Source organism: Mya arenaria, chromosome 8 (genome assembly GCF_026914265.1).
Source record: "Mya arenaria isolate MELC-2E11 chromosome 8, ASM2691426v1".
NCBI lineage: Eukaryota > Metazoa > Mollusca > Bivalvia > Myida > Myidae > Mya > Mya arenaria.
The window spans coordinates 9717510-9740490 of NC_069129.1; the positions used below are offsets into that span (position 1 = coordinate 9717510).

A 22981-nucleotide genomic window follows, 5' to 3' on the forward strand; every position below is an offset into this window, starting at 1 on the left:
GCTATGCGATATAGGGACATGGAAAATGGCCCCTTATGCCTATTTGCCTCATATTTATTAAATGTTATGGTGAAAAAACCTTAAAACGATCAAGTGGACCATAGCGCCCTATGACAGTTCGTTGCGTAGACCTAGTCCTAGGTGATAGTATATATTAATTACCTAGGATTTTAGGCAGGCTATGCAAGATAGGGACATGGAAAAGGCTCCCATTTTCAATTTGTCTAATATTCATTACATGTTATGGTGCAGAAACTTTAAATCGAGCAAGGGGACCATAGCGACCTATGTCAGCTTGTATCTTAGACCTAGTCCTAGGTGATAGTATTTATGAATTACCTAGGATTTCAGGCAGATTGTGCGAGATAGAGACATGGAAAAGGCTCCCAATGCCTATTTTTACCTCATATTTATTAAAGGTTATGGTGCTGAAACCTTAAAACGAGCCAGGGGACCACAGCGACTGATGTCAGCTCCTTGCTTAGACCTAATCCTATATGTTAGTACATATGAATTACACAGGATTTTAGGCAGGCTATGCGAGATTGGGACATGGAAAAGGCTCACAATGCCTATTTTACCTCATACTCATTAAAGGTTATGGTGCAGAAACCTTGAAACAGACAAGGAGACCATACCGACCTATGTCAGCGTGTATCTTAGACCTAGTCCTAGGTGATAATGCATTTAAATTACCTAGGATTTTAGGCAGGCTATGCGAGATGGGGATATGGAAAAAGGGTCCCAATGCTCATTTGCTTCATATTCATTACATGTTATGATGCAGAAAACTTAAAACAAGAAACGGGACCAAAGCGACCTATGTCATTGTTTAGCAGAAACCTAATCTTAGATATGAATAACCTAGGATTTTAGGCAGGCTATGTGGGATGGTGACGCGGAAAAGGCTCCCAATGTCTATTTGACTCATATTCATTATATGCTATGGTGCAGAAACCTTTAAACGAGAAACGGGACCATATCGACCTATTTCACCTTATAGACGAGACCTAGTCGTAGGTGATAGAACATATGAGTAACCTATGATTTTAGGCAGACTATGCGTGATAGGGACATGGAAAAGGCTCCATATTCCTATTTGCGGCAAAGTCATTAACTGGTAATGGCGCGGAAAAATTAAAACGATCAAGGGTACCATATCGACCTATGCCATATGTAGTCGAGACCTAGTCCTAGGACATAGTGCATATGAATAACTTAGGATATTAGGCATGCTATGCGAGTTGGGGACTAGGAAAATGCTCACAATGGCTTTTGACCTATATTCATTACATATTATGGTGCAGAAAACTTAAAAGAAACGAGAAACGGGACCAAAGCGACCTATGTCATCGTTTAGCCGAAATCTTGTCTTAGGTGATATAACAGGATTTTAGGCAGGCTATGTGTGATGGGGACATGGAAAAGGCTCCCAATGTCTATTTGACACATATTCGTTACATGTTATGGTTCAGAAACCTTAAAACGACAAACGGGACCATAGCAACCTATGTCACCTTATAGACGAGATCTTGTCGTATGTGATACTTCATATGAATAACCTCGTATTGTAGGCATGCTATGCGAGGTAGAGACATGGAAAATGCTCCCAATGCCTATTTGCCACATATTCATTACAAGTTATGGTGCGGAAACATTACAACGAGCAAGTGGACCATAACGACCTATGTCAGCGTGTAGCTAAGACCTAGTCCTAGGCAGGCTATGCAGGAAAGGGACATGGAAAGGCTACCAATGTCTATTAATCTGGCATTGCGCGGAAACCTTAAAACGAGTAAGGGGACATAGTGACTTACTTTACTAAGTAGACTTGACCTTTCCCAGATGATGGTTTATGTGAATATATAGGCAGGTTATGCGGGATAGGGAAATGAAAATGACTCCCAATTCCTATTTACCCAATATACAACTAAAATGGTGCGAAACCCTTAACACGAGCAAGCGCACGAAGGGACCTTTGGCACTTTGTAGCCCAGACCTCGCTTTAAGTGATAACATCGCTGATTTACCAAGAATTTTAGGCAGGCTTCGAGGGAAAGTGGCATGAAATAAGCTCCAAATGCCTTCATTGCATTAATTACAAACAGAGAAAACATGAACACGAACACATATACCATAGCGTCCCAAATCGCGACCTGGCCATACACGGTGAGTGAACATATGAATATCATAGGAATTTATGCAGGCTATGCGGGATAGGGACATGAAATTTGCTCCTAATGGATATTTAGTTATTTATATTCTGACATTGTTATGGTGCGGAAACCTTACAACACTCAAAGAGATCATAGCGACCTTAGTCACTGTGTAGCCGAGACTTTACCCCAGATGATTCCATATGTGAATTAGTTAGGATTTAAGGCAGATTTTGCGGGAAAGGGGCATTTAAAAGAATCCCAAGTACTATTTAGCCAATATACAACTTTTATGGTGCGATAACATTACAATGAGTAGTAACCTATGACACTTTGTAGCCAATATTTGGCTTGAAGTGATGGTATATGGATCAACCTAGGCAACTTATGCTAGGCTAGATAGGGACATGAAAAATACTTCCAATGCCTACCTGGCATTACTAACATGATATGGTGCGGAAACCTTTAAACGAGAAAGGAGACCATAGCGACCTATGTCACCGTTTAGCCGAGACCTGGCCATACTCGGTGTTGAAACATGAAAATATCCTATGCTATGCGGGATAGGGACATAAAATATGCCCATTATGCATATTAGTAATTTACCCGATATTCTTGCAGCGTTATTGTTTGTTATTGTGTGGAAACATTAAAACGTGCACTGCGACAATATGGACATATGCCACTGTTCAGCCGAGACCTTGCACCAAATGATGGCATATATTTGAATAACCTAGGATTTTAGGCAAGTTATGCAGGATAGGACATGATAAGACTCCCAATACCTCATATCCAATATACAACTGTTATGGTGCGATAACCTTAAAACAAGCAAGCGAACCAAAGGGACCATTGCCACTGTATAGCCGAGACTGGTTTAAGTTTATGGCATATGTGAATCACCTAGGGTTGTAGGGTGATAATGCGGGATAGGGACATGAAATAAGCTCCCAACAACGAACAAGGGTACTATATCGACCAATATCACAGTGTAACTGAGACCTGGCCCTTGGTGAGGCCTTATGTGAATAACTTCGGATTTTCGAAAGACTATTCGAGATAGGGACATACATTTGGTTCTTAATGCGTGTTTAATGTGTGTATATAAATGTGCCTGTCATAGGCAATTAAATAAATAAATAGGTCCAGCTTTTATTTGTATTTAGAGTTACTACGGTGTTAACACCTAATTGTGTGATGGCCGTAAACGACAGTGCACTTTAGTATTTACTTAAGGAATGAATTGCTGGGTTGATGTCATTATCGGGGTATGAACGCAATTGGGCTGGTCAAAATGTGTGAAGCCCTAAACTGTGGACTCTGCTGTATAATTAACATAAATACACTGTCATATCGATCATAACATTGACATAACACCTTTGGGTGTGCACCGTCTTCTATGGAATCCCAAAGTATGTTGTTAAACTTATAAAGCCAAAAGGGGATTGAGGCCTAGGGTACCCTAATAAGATTTGCTATTGCAGTAAGGGGCGGTCCACGATTTGATATTTCCTAGGGATCACAACTTAGTCTTGATCCGTCTTCCCCTTGAAGCATAGAATATGCGGCATAAATAAATAAGGAGATTTGAGGGTTCTTACGCAATAATATCGCTATGTCTAAATTCAGTCTTGAACTGTGCACTTTGGTGTAATATTTGTTTATTTATATGGACATAAAACATTAATTTTATGGCGTCACATTGGGAATGTGACGTCTTCCATGTTAGCCGAAAATATGTTAACACCTAAACAAAGGTGCGTTAAGCGCGGCTAAAATAATTCTAAAACTGTGCATTTTGTAATACATACACATGACAGAGGCTTGGAACTATCCCGGAATACGGTGAAGATGTTTGCCGTTACATAATGTCGTATCCCGGAAAGCAATGCTGATTTGTGATAAATGCATATTTATATACTTGATGTATGCTTATTGATGACAGGCTTTGATAAATTACCGCTTCAAATGGCCACATTCAGGAAAGGATACTAACACATTCATAAGTTTACAAAATGTTACCATATTTTTAAATATAATTCATTCAAAAATATATTGTATATATGTAGCATATGTAGCATTATAGACCTAAACATAAAGATAATGCTACTTATCTTTATCTAAAAGTAAACATATTGGATACTCAACAACACTGCTAAACGAAAAGCCCTCTTTTCCCCTGTAAGTAATCACTGTTTTCTCTCCTGCACCTCTTATACCATCCAAAATGTTACCCCTGTGTACCCTCCGTTAATACGGATGCTCGGTAGCAGTCAATCGTTTAGTCATCATTCGATTGTTCATCGTAAGATGCGAATCGGGGATCCCAAATTTCTATCTATAAGGCATTGAAGGTAAATTTCGGCAATATCTGTCTCTAAAAAATATAAAGCTATTGATTTTGTTAAACAGGTACTATGTTACGACTGTTTCTTATATAGGGCCAATTTTAATTCGAAACTGTGCTAGAAACACCCTACATTTCAAATCTAAAGCTAAGCTTTAAAGCTGTACTCTCACAGATTGAACGTTTTGACACCTTTTTTTTGTCTTGGAACGAGAATATTTTTGCGTAAATATCTGAAAACCAATGGTAAAAGACTGCTGACTAAAGATCAGATCGCAGCTTTACATATTTCCGTCCCAAAATTTATGTTTTATGCATTTTTCTTAAACCGTTAGTAACGGTTTAAGCCATAAAACATTAAATTTGGAATGGAAATATGAAGATCTGCGATCTGATTTTTTGTTAGCAGTCTTTAATCACTGGTAAGCAGATATTTACGCAATATTTTCCAATTCCAAGACAAAAAAAAATAAAAAAATTGGAAAAACGGTAAATCTGTGAGAGGGCAGCTTTAAACCTGATGTCTGCAACCCGGTGTTAATCAATCTCCAACGCAGTGTTCTCAATAATGTACATTTCATTTACCAAAATAACGTTTTTTTTCTATTGACACGGGATTTTCATGTTGTGTGCTCACCTTAGCGATGTATATTCATGTGTTCGTTCATTATGCTCAGACCAGAGTTTCCCCAGATCAATGGCCTATGTGAGGTTGAAGTGATTCCAAATTCCTACCACTCTGGCAATATTCATGTTAATTGAACATAAACTCGTGAATGCCTCGAACATGAGCCATCACAGCATATTGAGGCATAAGGCAATGCTCACATGTTAATGTGCTCAAACCAGACTTTTCCGAATACAATGGTATATTTGAGGTTGAAGAGATTCCAAATGCCGACCACTCTAGCATAGTGGCAAAAGCCATGATAATTTTAAGCAAACGTATCAATGCCTAGGACATGAGCCATGAAAGAGTATTATTATTATTATCTATAGTTCACATTATAGGCCCTGAACCTAGTTATCATTACACTTTCTGTTAAGGACCTCTTAGACGAATAATCGGGTCAGTCCGTCCCAAAAATGGCTTTTGCAGCAGCAAAGTTCAATTTTCGAGCTCTATTTTCGGCTATTCAGTACAACAGCTCCAGCGAAATAAATTGATCATAAAGTAGGCCTCGTGGCCTAGTTCATCCCTACACTTATCGTTATGTCTCCTAGGTAAAATTTTTGGGTCAGTTTGTCCCTATCCCGCATAGCCTGCCTAAAATCCTAGGGTATTCACATGTGCCATCACCTAGGGCCAGGTCTCGGCTACACAGTGACATAGGTCCCTATGGTCCCCTTGCTCGTTTCTGCGAGAACGAGCCTTACATGTATGGTAGGGGTCAGTAGGGCTTATATTGCCCATATACGCACAATGTTGGGCTAAGGACGGGGCCAGACTAAAATCCTCGAAGTATTAACAGTTTCCCCGAATGTATCACACCGCCAGGTAACCCTTGGATACAGTGCCATTGGTCCCCTTGCTCGTTTTTAAGGCATCCGCACCATAACAGTGTCTGAATATGGGCCAAATTGGCATGGGGGATCGAGTTCATGTCCCTATCCCGCATAGCCTGCCTAAAATCCTAGGGTATTCACATGTGCCATCACCTAGGGCCAGGTCTCGGCTACACAGTGACATAGGTCCCTATGGTCCCCTTGCTCGTTTCTGCGAGAACGAGCCTTACATGTTTCTTCGAGAATATTGCATGTCCTCTTATTGTATAGATTTTGATGGTGATACGGTGCTAGCACCGCATCACCGCGGTGATATGGGGATACGGTGCTACGGTGCTAACTTCACGCACATCAAAATGAGGCATTTTCAAAAGTGTGCATTGGATTATTATTTGATCAAAAATAAGAATAGAACATTTGTTACAAAACATAACCTTAAAACGAAAATTGCATCAAAGACGGCCGGTATATGTTAGTTGGTTTCTTATGCAAATTACAACTTTCCTGCTTTGAATCTGAATTCGGTTTGAAAAATTGGCATTTTCAAAGAATTTGATATTAAATATGATAGCAATAATTAGTAAAAGATTGTTCATATCACAATTTCCACATAACTGTTTTAATTATTTTTCGGAAATAGCCTAAATCTACATTAAAAATTATCAGGAAGGAAATGGTTAAAATGAAATAAAAATGATTAATTTGGCATAAAAAGGAAATTATGTTGATAAAAAATAACCAGAAGAGTGACCAATTAATTGACGTGGGACATTATGACTGCGATCTGCTTCTTTTCATTTTTGATTTTGTGTGACACGACTTTTTTGTTGAGGTGTTAATCGGAAGGAATAGGCAGAACATGGCCCGAATTACCGACAATTATCCCACAAGGGGAATGCGAATAGCAGCAATATAAGTACGACTATTTTATCTGTCACGATATAGGTCGTAAGTAATCGTTAACATTCGTACTCACGTCGTAGAATAATAGAGGCCGTTGTCGTGACCATTGCTACTCGCACTGTCATTTCTCGGGTGATTCACAAAGTCTTGGTGAAACGAAGCGGCTATAAACTTGACAGTAATTGAAAGTAATCTAGACCACTACTGCAGAAGAGTCATTATTCACCAGCAATGTCTAAACATTGTTGAACTGGTCAAAGTAGACGTAACTTTTACAAGATTCTTTTTTTAAAACTAATGAAAATTCGTAACTTGACATAGAATATATGCATGTACGTGTACATCGTATTTACGTGCATTCATGGTCTCTGTAGTAAATTGTGCTTGATTCTTTTTCCGTATACTGTATAAATAATTAAGCATGAAAAACGTTTGGGAACGGAATGATACGCATCGAGCACATTTTCATACGATGTGACTCGATTTGAGATAATACGACAATAATCTATAAATTTATTATGATTATATATGTGTATTATACAAATTATTAAATACTCATTAAAATACACCTTGAAAATTTCGACCTCGCATTGAATATAACCATATTTAATACCATCATATGAATGCAAAGTTATTGATTATTGATATCTTATCATTGAAAGCAGGCACTGTCTATTAGTACGCGTTCACTTTTGGTGGCCACCTTTGGCGAAATGTTGCACATCGCATATTGTGCTCTGTAGTTATATAAAACAATATTCGTGAAATGAGAACAATAACAATAAACTAATTTTTATATTTCAAACATGATTTTGTGCAAAATGTATATCTGTTTTAAAATATAGACAACAATGCAATTAAGCTAGTCTTTGATCAAAGAATCAGCGAAAATGGAGAGGTTTATTATAATTGTAACATTTTTGTAATTAATAAGGACATAAACGATATATCAAAATAGCAAATCTAACATGTCTTAAGTATGTGCTAAAGCTATCAAACCATACTGCATAATATTATGTACCGTTCAATCAAGAAAAAAAAATTCAATGCAAAGCAGAGTGATTGTATACGTTCTTTAATCTCTATGGTAATTCAAATCTTCGATGCCATGTTGGTTAATGTGCGGTTACGAATATGTACCGATGAGCTATACATAAAAAGAACTGTTTATCGATCAAAATCAAAAGATGGAAGAGCTTTATCAAACAGATTGATATGAAATTCAAAATTTGAATAATTAATAAATTTCAATAAAATTTCGTATGAATTCGTTCGTTTATATTGATCAGCACTAAAAAGTATAGTTATGCACAATAATCAAAGCATCAACACAATATTTACAATAAATTGTCGATTTATTAAAAATTGGCGCCAATCTTTGCCCTACAAACGAACGAAGATCGGGTAAATAATTTCATTTGCCAGGTATGTGTTTTAATCGTAAAATAATGTTGAATTTCATGCTGGAGAATTTAGATCGAGAATGCTTGCGTTTTCTTTGTTTACATTTGTAAAAGTTGGCTATCATCTGTTTTTGTTTTACATGTCCCGCTTGATACGATTTCATGGATCCTGAGTGACCACAATTATCTAAGGTCGAGACCGGTATCTTCTTTCGATACGGATAAAGGAGTGAATGACATTAAACTATCTCTTTTACATTATTTTGTTTGATATGTAAAATTATTTAGTGATATATCATTACTTTTTTTCGGTATAGCTAGGCAATATTGCTGACTGAGTAGATAGGAAAAGCTTTGCAGTGAACGTAAACGTTACGTTGGAATATAAAAGCATTGAACTTCTCCGGGATATTATAATAATAAGTAAGTTGATAATGCAACAATAAGTCATAATTATTATGTTTTTCGGTGATGTTTAGAATTTTGTCAGTAAAATAAAATGATTTTCTATTGTTTCAAACACTAAAACATCAAATTGATAATTTCACTGCTTGGAAATCTGATCCCGCTCTTACTATCAAATTAAACGTCAATGCGCACAGGGCTGGGACACAATTTGGCGCTCATGTCTGAAAAAGTACAATAAAACCTTTTAAAATATAGTCAAAAATGTTTGTTTTGGTGCAATATTGCAATATATGTTTTACCTCTCGAACACCAAAAGGAAATATTTCACTCGAGGCTAATCCACCCGTAAAATATAGCTGTTGGTACTCACTTGGCGAAATGTCTTGCAAACTTACACTGAAGCAATCAATTTTCCTATATATCTAATTTTCCTCATATCGTCAATATCAAAAATAATCCCGCCGTATGTATAACCTTGTGATATTACCGTAAAACGTGGATTTAGATATGTAAAATTGGATTTCTTTTGATATTTTTCTCGCAACCTGACGACTTGGAAAATTGGCCTTGTAGTATTTGGTCGATTTTAAACACATAAAATCTTAGCAGCAGAAGCTGTATATGCGGTCTTACTGGGGTCATTAAGCCACATAATATGATCCATCCGACAGGCCGGCATGAGTGGCGACGGGAAGCAGGTAGAGGTGGACCGGATATGGACGAACCTGGGACCGTGGAGCCGCTACCAGATCAAACAGTACCTCATATATGGTCTCGTCATTGTCTCCTTGGCCTTTCATACTCCCGCCATTGTCTTTATATGTATATAATATTGTTATAAAATCAGAGACGTACATTTTTGCACACGGTAGCTAAATGATTCCCGTGCTTCATGTTCTCAAGTCAAAACACTTTATATTATGAATGCGAAATCTCACAGTATAGGCACATATGTAATAGTTAGATGAATGAAGTAAATTCTTAATTATTAAGAATGGTCGGAGTGAGCGCAGCGAACGAATCCTTCTTAATCATTGAGATATTACTTCAGGTCATCTAACTGACTAAAAATACAACCTAAGTGGCTCACACATTGTCAAAACACACGCGAAAGCTGAAATTCTTAATGATTAAGCGGAGTACATAATGATTGGCTATCTGCAATGTCATTGGCTGAAAATGTAGGTTGTATTCTAAATGGTGTTAGGTGTCTTGAAACAGTAGAAAAGAGTATTATTTCGCGTGTCAATTGGTCAAATTTCTATAGAAAATAATGAATTAAGTAGTCTTTAACCAGTAGTTTAGGGCACATACATTGTATGCTGTCAGTAATGAGTTGATTTAAAGCAGCTGAGGTCCGGGTAATCGATTGAAAAAGCTGTAGGCTATTTTTTAGATTTCCGTTGTAAACATACATCCAGTAGTAATAACCAAATAATATATGCTCACTATATTGAAACATAACTGTTCTAAAATAAATAGTGCAACTTTAAATAATCACATCAGGCTACAGACCCAATTTTCACTGCAAGGCGGGCATGAACGAGACGGGAGCCAGGTTCGAATACGGGGAATGCAAGGTAGAGAGGTAGGAATATGATGATGATGATGATGGTGATGGTGGTGATTGTGGTGGTGATGGTGGATGATAGTGTTGATATTGGTGTAGATTATGTTGGTGGTGGTGTTGGTGGTTGTGGTGGTGATGATGATGATGATGATGATGATGATGATGATGATGATGATGATGATGATGATGATGATGATGATGATGATGATGATGATGATGATGATGATGATGATGATGATGATGATGATGATGATGATGATGATGATGATGATGATGATGATGATGGTGACGGTGGTAGTGGTACTGGTGGTGGTGGTGATGGTGATGGTCGTGGTGGTGTTGGTGGTGGTCGTGATGATTATTTCAAGAACATTTCTACACAGCAAAAACAGTTACGATACCAATGCTGCTGAATTTCATACTAAACAAGGGCAGGCATTACTAGAGCAAAAAACAAAATCGCTTCAAGAAAATAGTATTTACTATCTGCGAACTGACCATTTAGTAAATGTTTCTTGCATCAGGTACGAAAACACGAGTAATAGGATGCTCAAAACCACGACAGAATGCCAGCACGGTTGGGCGTATGACATACCAACGGACCAATCCTTTGTCTCTGAGGTAAAAAGATACCTTTAACTTAAGTATTTCGCAGTTAAAAAGTAGTTGGTATTGCATGATTAGATTGCTTTTATTTTTAGTGATTCTTATGTGCAGTAACCATGTGTCTACGTTGTTATTAACTGTGTTGTCACACTCAACAGTGCCTTGATATCCTTCATTTAAGGACTGTTTCCGTAAATTCCAATATTCAAGTTAAGCCTTTCTCGCCGATTACGAATTTATAAACATGTTTCCCGGTCCTCGTCTTAATCTCTTTTTGGGGATATTGTCTGTTAATCATGCTAGCTAGGACGATTTTTCTTTACGGTAGGATGTTTTCTGCTTATAGGGACATTCTCTTTTTTACAGTTAGACTTTTTTCGTTGAACATTCACTGTTTTTTAAGTGGAATAACGTCTGCTTAATGAGGGATTTTCACTGTTTACAGAGGAACCTCCTCTATTTACAGTGGGACTTTCTATGTTTCCAATGGGTCTTTCTATGATTGCATTAGGACTTTCTATGTTTGAAAAGGGCCTTTCTATGTGCGCTGTGGGGCTTTCTATGTGTCCAATGGGACTTTCTATGATTGCATTGGGACTTTCTATGTTTGAAATGGGCCTTACTGTGTGTGCAGTGGAGCTTTCTATGTTTGAAATGTGTTTTTCTATGTCTGCAACGGGCCTTTCTATATTTGCAATGGTACTTTCTTTTTGCATTGGGACTTTCTATGTTTGAAATTGGCCTTTCTTTCTGTGCAATTGGGCTTTATATGTTTGAAATGTGTTTTTCTATGTCAGCAATGGGCCTTTCTATATTTGCAATGTTACTTCCTTTGTCTGCAATGGGCCTTTCTATGATTGCATTTGGGCTTTCTATGCTAAAAACAGGCCTTTTATATGTGCAAAGGGGCTTAATATGGTAAAAATGGGCCTTTTTATGTGTGCAGTGGGGATTATTATGTTTGAAATGGGCCCTTGTATTTGTGCATTGGGGCTTTATATGTTTGCAATTGGGCTTTATATCTTTGCAATGGGCCTTTTTATGTTTGCAATGGGCATTTTTTATGTTTGCAATGTGACTTTCTATGTTCGCAATGTGACTTTCTATGTTTGTAATGGGCCTTTCTATGTGTGCAAATAGGCTTTATATGTTTGAAATGGGATTTTCTATGTGTGTAATTCGGATTTATATGTGTGCAATGTGGTTTTCTATGTCTGCAATGGGCCTTTCTATGTTATGTATTGGACTGTCTATATTTGCAATGGGGCTTTTTATGTTTGCAATGGGCCTTTCTATGTTTGCAATGGTACTTCCTTTGTCTGCAGTGGGCCTTTACATATGTAAAATTGGGCTTTATATGTTTGAAATGGGATTTTCAATGTGTGTAATTCGGATTTATATGTGTGCAATGTGGTTTTCTATGTCTGCAATGGGCCTTTCTATGTTATGTATTGGACTGTCTATATTTGCAATGGGGCTTTTTATGTTTGCAATGGGCCTTTCTATGTTTGCAATGGTACACTGTGTCTACAATGGGCCTTTCTATGTCTCAATGGGACTTCTTATGTGTGCAATGGGCCTTTCTTTGTGTACAAGGAGGCCTTCTTAGTTTGCAACATGGTTTTCGATGTTTACAATGGGGTTTCTATGTGTGTAATGGGCCTTTCTTTGTTGCAATGTGGCTTTCTATGTTTGCAATGGACCTTTATATGTTTGCAATGGTGCTTCCTTTGTTTGGAATAGGTATTTCTATGTTTGCAATGGTACTTTCTTTGTTGCAATGGGCCTTTCTATGTTTGCAATGGGCCTTTCTATATTTGCAATGGGCCTTTCTATGTTTGCAATGGGGCTTTCTATGTTTGCAATGGTCCTTTCTATATGTACAATGGGGCGTTATATGTGTGCAATGTGGATTTCTGTGTTTGCATTTGGGCTGTCTATGTTTGCAATTGTACTTCCTTTGTCTACAATGGGCCTTTCTATGTGTGCAATTGGGCTTAATATCTTTGCAATGGGGTTTTCTTTGTTTGCAATGGGCATTTCTATGTTTGCAATGGGGCCCTCTATGTTTGCAATGGTCCTTTCTTTCTCTGCAATGAGCCTTTGTATGTTTGCAATGGGGCTTTCTATGTTTGGAATTGGCCTTTCTATGAATGCAATGGATTTATCCATGACTGCAATGTGACTTCTTATGTGTGCAATGGGCCTTTCTTTGTGTACAAGGGGGCTAACTAAATTTGCAATTGGGTTTTCTATGTTTACAATGGAGTTTCTGTGTGTGCAATGGGCCTGTCTATGTTTGCAATGGGACGTTCTATGTGTGAATCTTGTCTTCAGTGGGACTTCCTTTGTTTACCTTGAGTAAAACATTTTCTCGGTTTAGAGTGCATTTTTCTGAGGCTTCCTATGTTTGCAATGGGCTTTTCTATCTTTGCAAATGGCCTTTCATTGTTTGCAATGGGGCTTTCTTTGTTCGCTAAGGGGATTTTTATGCTTGCAATGGGTATTTCTAGGTTTGCAATGTGGCCTTTTCTATGTTTACAATGGGTTTATCAATGTCTGCAATGGGACTTCTTATGTTTGGAATTGGCCTTTGTTTGTGTACAATGGGGGCTATATTTTTTGCAATAGGGTTTTCTATATTTACAATTGGGTTTCCATGTGTGCAATGAGCCTTTCTTTTTTTGCAATCGGGCGTTCTATGTTTGCTATCGGACTTTCTGTGCGTGCAATGGGACTTTCTCTGCTAACAGTGGAATTTTCCATATTTGCAATGGAACTTTCTCAGTATTTAATGGGACTTTTATTATTACAGTGAAAGTTTTGTATGGAACAATAGTAATTTCTACATTACTCCATAATGACATTTCTGTTTTCAGTGGGACTTACTTTGTAAACCATGAGAAAAACGTTTTCTCGGTTTAAAGTGCATTTTTTTCTAAGGTTTTCTATGTTTGCAAATGGCCTTTCAGTGTTTGCAGAACGTCTTTCTATGTATGCGATGGGACGTCCGATATTTGCAATAGGAATTTCCTGTGTTTGCATTTGAACTTCATATGTCTGCAATGGGGCTTTCTATATTTGCAATGGGATTTTCTATGTTTGCAATAGGTCTTTCTATGTCTGCAATGGGCCTTTCTATGTTTGCAATGGGACTTTTAATGTTTACAATTGGCCTCTCTATTTCTGCAGTGGGGATTACTATGTTTGCAATTGGACTTCCTATGTTTTGCAATTGGACTTCCTATGTCTGCAATGGGATTTTCTATTTTTGGAAAGGATTTTACAATGTTTGCAATGGGGCTTTCTATGTGAGGAATGGGGCTTTCTTTGTGTGCAATGGAACTTTTTATGTTTCCATTGCGGCATTCTTTATGTTTGCGATTGGGCTTTCTATGTTTGCAATTGGACTTCCTATGTTTGCAATTGGACTTCCTATGTCTGCAATGGGAGTTTCTATTTTTGTAATGGAATTTTCCTTGTTTGCAATTGGACTTCCTATGTGTGCAATGTGGCTTTCTATGTGTGCAATGGGCCTTTTTATGCTTGCAATGGGGCCTCCTGTGTCTGCAGTGGGACTATCTATGTTTGGCACGGGGCTTCATCTGTTACAGTTGGCCTTACAGTTTGCAATGGGGCTTGCTATGTTTGCAATGGGATTGCTATGTTTGCAATGGGGCCCTCCATGTTTGCAATGGGGCTTTCTATGTTTGCGATGGGCCTTTGTTTGTGTGCAAAGGGACTCTTTATGTTTGCATTGCAGCTCTGTATGTTTGCAATTGGACTTTCTATGTTTGCTTTGGGCCTTTCTATGTTTGCAGTTGGATTTGCTATGTTTGCAATGAGACGTTATTTGTTTGCAACTTTCGTAGTTTATAATGGGACTTTTGTGTTCACAATGAGAGTTATACGTGTGTCTACACTTGTATTTTTACTTGATTGGGACATTTTTGGTCTACAGTAGGACTTTCTTTGTTAACCGTTGTAAAGACTTTTCTTGTAAACAGTGGGATTTCGTTTGCGAGAAGGAAGATCTTGCGGAGATGACCCAACTGCTGCTCTTGGTCGGAATGATGATTGGGAACTGCTTCTTCCCCACAATGTCTGGTAGGTTCACATTGGCATGTTGTCAAATTCAAATTGCTTTCATGCAAAAAGCTTAAATACATATACAAAATAATTCGCAATACTGCAATGCGGCCTGCATGTTTCAAGGGCTGATCGGTGGTGGACCAATATTTGCTACAAGTGATATATTTATGTTCCACTTCATTTAATGGGTCATTTAAAATACAAATAATGCCACAATATAATTCTATTTTCAGACCGTTTCGGCAGAAAGCCGGTGTTAGTATTTAGTCATATATGTATGTTTGCATTCGTTCTGGCAACGTCGTTTAGCCCCAACTACACGACCTTCGTCTTCCTATGCACTCTCACCGGCGCCGTCACTCAGGTACACCACTTTCGAAGCTTTCTTCCGAGCTAAGCCTTAGCGGAGGTGACAGACTGCTTCCGGACATTTCGTTGACGAGCACATTGATTTGGAATTAGTCGAAAATTTTAATGCGCTTAAGTATTATTCCGCGTAGTCGGTAATCGGTTAAAAAGTATCGTGATTGTTCTGTCGCAGCGATTGTTTGTATATGTGTCGATTCTCACAGTTTATCTCAGATTTATATGAATTATGTTACTTATGTACAATACATATTTTTGACGTAGGGGGCGCTGTCAGGAACGACGTTGGCATTGGAAACGTTTCCCAAGGAAAGCCGTCACCTGGCGGAAGTGTTTGGACTGGTCATATGGACGAGCAGCATCTGCATAATGTCTCCAATTGCGTACGCGCTACGTAACGTATCGTGGCGCTAACTCCAGATTGCGTTCGCCCTTATGAGCGCCTGGTCACTTCTACAGTGGTGGTGTGTGTTTGCACAATGAAAATAGGCCCTTCTATTCATATGCTGGTGGCCTTTACAGTATTTTATGACGACAACCGCAATATTTTAGCAAAACAACTAAATAGTCTACGCTTTTGATGATAACGTCAACATGATCACTGTGAAAAGAACCCATCATCATCATCATCATCATCATCATCATCATCATCTGCACTTTTACACAGACACACACACGCACACGCACGCGCGCGCGCACGCACGCACGCACGCACACACACACACACACACACACACGCACTCACACGCAACTTTGTCTAATAAATAAATATAAAAATAAACACTTTTAGCCGGTTTCTTGACGAGTCGTTACGGTGGCTTATCGCCAACGGGAAGATGGACCAGGCGCGTAAGATCATCAGGAAGGCGTGCAGGTCCAACGGAAGGATTACCATACAGTTCTAAAGGTTACGCTTTACAACCTTTTAAGGTTGAAATATGCTAGCTTTTTACTCTTAAAGGTTACATACATTTCATCCATAGATTCCAATATAAGACCTTAATAATGTGTATCTCTTTGATAATTGTATGATATCTGCACATACAAAACAGTATTTCATAGAAATGAAGTAGTTATATTAGGTTTTGTTTAAACATTGTATAGTTTACAACAATTGTGAAGAAAGTCAAGATGGCTTATACTAAGTCACCCTCGTTGGCACGATGTTGCGCGAGTGTAGTGGGGGATAACCGGAGTACCCGGAGAACAACCACCTGTCCAGCTTGGTGACCACTAAACAAACTCGCATGCGCCCCGACTAAGAATCGAGCCCGGGTCGCCTTAGTGAGAAGCTAGTGGGCTAACCACTGCGCTAACCGGACGAATATTTATTTTTTATACTGTAGGATTCTGGACTGGACGAAGGCGGGGATGAGCGCGTTCGACTTAGCAAAGATGGTGGCGACCTGCAGCTGGATGCCCTGGCCGCTCCCACTCCGGCACCTGACGTGTTCGTGGAGAAATACACTATATGTGATATGTTAAAGAACACGATGGTCCGAAATGTCTCCTTTAAAATATATTACACATGGTAGGTTGCGGATTAAGCGTGTTAATTTTGTTTTTATAGAATTTCATTTGTCACACCGCTGTTGAACTTTAGTGTGTCTTCGGATTTTCATCACAGCTTATTTAATCGATAAGTGTTTACTGCTTATGCAAATTTGCAGGACTATTGACAATCTGGTGTTTTCTGCATCCTCCAAAATTTTAACGGTGACCAATAAATAAACTATAAAGATATGTTATGAACATAGCTTTACCCATATATATTCCGCCCATACGGTGACCATTAAATATCCTGTAAGGTTGCAGCACATGTATACTTACACCTTTGTCCCGCCTCTTCAGGATTGTTGACAACCTGGTTTATTACGGTCTCTACATGATCTCTTTACGGTGATCGCTACATCAACTTCTTCCTCAGTGCCCTCATCGAGTACCCCGCCGGGGTCTTCGAGTTATTCGCACTAGTCAAGTGCGTACGAGTATGATATTAACATGTTATAGTGATGTTTAAAATTCCCAGGTATTATTTTCACTTGCCTATTATGGCCAAATTTAACAACTTGATGTCCTGTAATAATGATAATATATTGAATAATATTGCTACCTATTTATCATTTGCTACGGATAAATGAAATGCTACCTTGCATAGTTAATGTGTCTAAATACGTTCGTGTAATGATCTCATATTTATTTCACATTTGTATTTTACTGTATTTTGTTGTCATTAATGCCATCTGGTATGTTCTTTGTGTACAGGCAATGTTCTAATTGAATTTGCTATAAAACTTTGACTTGACTTGACTTGTTTAAAATTAATATGCTGTGTTACCCAAATGAAGCCATTATCCGTAGTTATGATTTCATGTTGGTGTCTGCCGACTCTCCTTTGACTTGTGTTTGTATAATTCGAAAATCTTTACACAGTTTTATTGAATTTGATGAATACATTTTTACGTGTTTTTCCCTTGCATAGTATATGCATATTCTCTAACACCCTTTTTTTTTCACTCCACAGAATCGGACGGAAGTGGACATGTGTGATCTGCCATGGCGTTGCTGCCATCGCTCTCATCGTTGCTACCGCCTTCCGCTACAGCGCAGGTGAGGACAAAGATTGCACTCTCCCGATTTAACGCTCCCCACAGTAGCATTTCAAAAGTAACCGAAATTCAAGCAACAACAATAGCAAAGACAATAGTGATGTTTTCATTTCAAATGTGATAAAACATTCAATTCCGACCGTTATTGGGGCTGTAGCCCCCCCCGCTTAATAATACAAAGACATTTTCTAATGAGTTTTATTTAACAAACGGGGACCGCATTAGTGAAATCTATGACACCAAAGTATTTTATATATTATTAAGGTATACTTCCATAGGACCAGTGACAAACTGTACTTAGGAAAGTGGCTAAAGGTATCATACGACCAGTGACAGACTTAACTTAGGAAAGTGGCTTGAGGTATCAAACGACCAGTGACAAAGTTAACTTAGGAAGGTGACTTAAGGTATCATACCACCAGTGACAAACTTAACTTAGGGAAGTGGCTTGAGGTATCAAACGACCAATGACAAAGTTAACTTAGGAAGATGGCTTAAGGTATCATATCACCAGTGACAAACTTAACTTAGGGAAGTGGCATACGGTATCATACGACCAGGGACAAAGTTAACTTAGGAATGTGGCTTAAGGTATTATACCACCAGTGACAAACTTAACTTAGGAAAGTGGCTTACGGTATCATACGATCAGTGAAAAAGTAAGCTTAGGAAGGTGGCTTAAGATTCCATACGACCAGTGACAAAGTAATCTTAGGAAAGTTGCTTAGGGTATCATACGACCAGTGACGAAATTAACTTAGGAAGGTGGCTTAAGGTATCATACGACCAGTGACAAAGTTTACTTAGGAAAGTGGCTTAAGGTTTCATACGACCAGTGGCAAAGTTAACCTTTGATAGTGGCTTAATGTATCATACGACCAGTGACAAAGTTAACTTAGGAAAGTGGATTAAGGTATCATACGACCAGGGACAAACTTAACTTAGGAGGGTGGCTTAAGGTATCATACGACAAGTGACAAACTTAACTTAGACAGCTTTAGGTATCTGCTGTACAAATGAACTTGTCTTTTCATCGAATCATTCGTAATAATTCGTCAAATTTTGATGCTTGTTGACCCCAATACTTATGTGAAAATCTACAGAAACAAGCTCGGTAGCAAAGGTTTAAATAAAAACCTAAATTTAATTGGTATTAGTTGAAAAGATATTGCTTGCTCATTACGAACATGTAAGACAAATGACTTAAACTACATTACAGTTAGATTTTTTTTTCATTATCTGTATCTTCATATTAAACCCTGTTAATGATACCAAATTAATATGGTACCATGCATATAAAAAACACAAATTTATTGTGGATAAAAACCTTGAGTTGGGAAATGACTTAAAGCTGCACTCTCGTAGATTGACAGTTTTGACTTTTTATTTTAAATTTTGTCTCAGAATCAGCTGATTTTGGCACCAATGCCTTCAGTTGAGTCATATAAGATTCCTCACAATATAACAGATCTCAATTTTATGGAAGACTGCCGAAACACTTATTTTTCTTAAAGCTTTTGTCACTCTTTAAGCTATACAACATCAATTTTTGAACTTGAATATGAAAAACTGCGATTTGATCTTCTCTCAGCTGTCTTATATCACTGGTTACCAGACATTTACGCAAACATTGGCTCATTTCAAGACAAAAATTAAAAGTTGTCAAAACAGTCAATCTGTGAGAGTACAGCTTTAAGATGCTTTATGAATATCGGCCCCGATACAGGCTAGTTGAGACCAACAACTATAAGTTCAGGAAAGCCTGGTTATGAAAGAAAAATGCATCAGTTCCGCATACCATTCAATATGAAAATAACAATAGAAGTCATAGTTCTATGCGAGTGCCCTGAACAGTATATCTCTGTAACATTGCAATTGCTGTCAACAAACTTAGTCCGGTAAATCAGCGACAGCATAGCTAAGATCGGCAAAAATTGTCCGGTAAGTCAGCAACGTAACAGCTAAGGTCAGAAAAAGTAGTCCTACTCTGTCACATTACTTTTCTGGGCTCGACTTGTATTAATGTATTGAACAAATGGCAATGGGAGCGCATTCAGGCGAATTGGCATGCGCATATATTGGACATTAATCAATGGCCTTTTCGGTACATGTGCTATAACATAAAAGTTTTCTTATTCCACCAACCAGATGGGCACGCGGGTATGCTGGCGGTGGGGACTATCTTCCCGCAATTTTTTTCATTTGATAGACAGTCAATAAATGGATATTTATGTACAAGCACTTTCATCTGTGTACTTGTCTTATTCCACCATACATATCGGCTCGCGGGTATGCTGGCGGCGGGAAGATTTTCCCCCTGATTGTCTAAATGGGAATACTCATTTGATAGTCAGTCAATAAATGGTTATATCTGTACATGCATTGTCATCTTTGTACTTCTGTGTTGTTCCGCTATACAGATGGGCATGAGGGTATGATGGTGGCGGGGACGGCATTCACGCTGATCGGCAAGATGGGCATCACGGGCGCCTACAACACCCTCTGGGTCGTTACCCCTGAACTTTACCCGACCAACCTCAGGTAGTACACCGTGTGGGACATTTTTCTTCCCACATTTTTATTTAACAAATGTCGATATGCATACTTCTGAATTGCTTCTCTTTTAAACAATTAATATGTACATATATGTGTAAAGGTGGCATAAACATTTACTAGTGTGTGTTAAACAAAACATACCAATGAAAAAAAGATATATAACTATTTACTCCTAGGAACAATTACAAGGAACATACGTATAATACGATATTAACAGTTTGTTCCACATCACTGACCGATACTGGCACCATCCAGTGAGGTAGAACACATAAAAGGTGATAGCAACTGCCTATTGTCTCACATTTAATGGTGATATGTTTCTAGGAACACGGGCTTCGGCGCCGCGTGGGCAAGTTCGGGGCAATGATTGCACCATTTTCCAGAAATGCGGTACGCGGTGATTAGGATTACGTTATTCCACTCCGCACAAATAACATTTCCCATATTTCGGTCGCACAAACAACACTTTCCACATCTATTTCGGTTGCAGAAACAACGCTTCTTCGGCTGTTACGATCGCACATATAACACTTTCGTCCCCTATTTCTTTCGCACAAACAACACTTTCATCCCCTATTTCATTCGAACAAGAAACACTTTCGTTTCCTATTTCATTTGGAAACCCTATTTCAACCTTACTAACAACACGTTATTTCCCTTTATCGTTCGCACAAACAACACTTTTGGGACATTTTTGTTTGCAATAACAACTCTCGTCCTCTATTTCGGTCGCAAAAAAACACTTTTTCGAATTCAATTTCTCAACACATCGTGTCACGCCCTTTTTTATACTCGCTCATTTTTGTGTAACATTTCGTCCCCTATTGTAATCGCACAAGGTCACTTCTATCAATAAGTCGCTCTCAAAAAATACTCGTCGCCTATATCGCTCGCACAAACACATCTTTCATTGTCTACTTTGGTCACATATACATCACTCCCCCTTTTTGTCGCCTGCACAACGCCCGGACAAACAAAACACTCATGTCCCCGATTTTGCTCGCACAATCTCATCGTTCGTCCACTTATTTCCTACTTTGGTCAATAGACCACACGTTCGTCGCTTATTTCACTTTTTCAAACAAAGCTTTCGTCCCATGAATCCCACAAACACACCTTTCGTCCACTACAGTCGTACAAGATTCGCTGGATGCCGGGCGCGATATATGCGGTGATGTGTATATTTGTGGTCTTCCTGTTTGCCTTCGTACCGGAAACACACGGAGTTGAGGTCCCGCAGACTGTGGATGAGTTGACAGTCTGGTACCGCGTTAACAAGTACCTATCCTTATTTCTTTGTTTGAACAATTTGAGTTAAGCTCTAAGTGGAAGATATATATGCTGAATTGATTGTGCTAGAGTTTATCGAAACATAAGGGCTGTCTTATTTTAACTGTACTACTTTGTCAAAAAAATAAGCCCGTGCATTGAGATGTTTGCGTGCGTTTTATGCTCATGTTCCTTTAATTTTGTCAAATTAGATAATGATTCAGATGAAAAATTGTTCTTGTTATTCATGAATATTAATAAGGTGTGCGTGGCTACTGACTTTTGTTTAATATAATAACATTAAAGTTTCCTGTTATATAATATACGAAACGTTTTCGTCACAGGGAAAACATTTGTTGAGAAAAAAGAGTTTATATGTTAACATATTATGGCGGCAATTTAATTTATTCATATTATTCAGAGAATTTATGACACATAACCATTGGAATGGCCAACACCTGCAAAATATATTAGTATTAAAAATCCGTAATTCCACCAAATTTTCGTCGATTTCCAAAATGCGTTTACTGATGAGTTCACGTTTATCATTATAATTTGACGATATATTCCAGGTTCGAGATGAAAATTGGTAAGAACCGAAACGCGAAAAAAGACCGCGCGGGAGAATTTGAAGAAGAACTCAGAGACGTACAATGATAGCCTCTAAGACCAGCGCACACGGCCTGTCGTCTTCAACAAACATTTTGAACACATGTTTTTAAGTTGTGAAAGTAAAATTACTCTGTCCCAATTTTAACTTAAAAGATAACATTACTTCTTCCTAGTTGTTATCAAATTTCGAGTAATTGCGTTCACATGGCATAGTTATGTGCAGCACTGTGAGGATGGTTCATCATCCTTTTGCTATTTTAAATGTAACGCCCCTTTTTATTAGTGTTATGACATTTCACTCTAATCCTGTGAATGTTTCCCAGCATATAGCATATGTTTTTAAGTCAGTGAAAATTAATTAACTTAGATAAGACAACTCATGTACCAATCACATAATAATACGTTGATGGACAATGATGCGCGATTAAAAGGAGGGTGTTTATATAAGGGCACAATATACAAATGTACTACAAGATTATTTTGAAACCTCAAGGGGGCGCCGTGTCTCGAAACCACTTGACCTAGACTATAAATTACTGCGTAACATGATGTTGATGTCAGTTAATAACTAAGCACCG

The 22981-nt window shown here is 38.3% G+C and overlaps 1 protein-coding gene across 1 annotated transcript; it reads left to right on the forward strand.

Moving 5' to 3' along the window:
- The first annotated feature begins 9400 nt into the window (after window positions 1-9400).
- On the forward strand, window positions 9401-22448 carry LOC128243970 (solute carrier family 22 member 6-A-like). Its single transcript, XM_052961991.1, has 11 exons — window positions 9401-9545; window positions 10230-10303; window positions 14907-15006; window positions 15225-15355; window positions 16704-16888; window positions 17285-17335; window positions 17882-17967; window positions 20387-20507; window positions 20847-20871; window positions 21655-21800; window positions 22364-22448. Exons 1-11 carry the CDS (start codon window positions 9401-9403, stop codon window positions 22446-22448), a joined length of 1149 nt encoding a protein of 382 aa, XP_052817951.1.
- The last annotated feature ends 533 nt before the right edge of the window (window positions 22449-22981 follow it).

Bases quoted from the DNA above. Each gene is read 5' to 3' on its own strand.
- LOC128243970 (XM_052961991.1), top strand. From the start codon at position 9,401: ATGAGTGGCGACGGGAAGCAGGTAGAGGTGGACCGGATATGGACGAAC. The intron at 9,546-10,229 runs GTATATAATATT...TAATCACATCAG, and splicing joins TCCCGCCATTGTCTTTATAT to GCTACAGACCCAATTTTCAC. The intron at 15,356-16,703 runs GTACACCACTTT...TTTATACTGTAG, and splicing joins TCACCGGCGCCGTCACTCAG to GATTCTGGACTGGACGAAGG.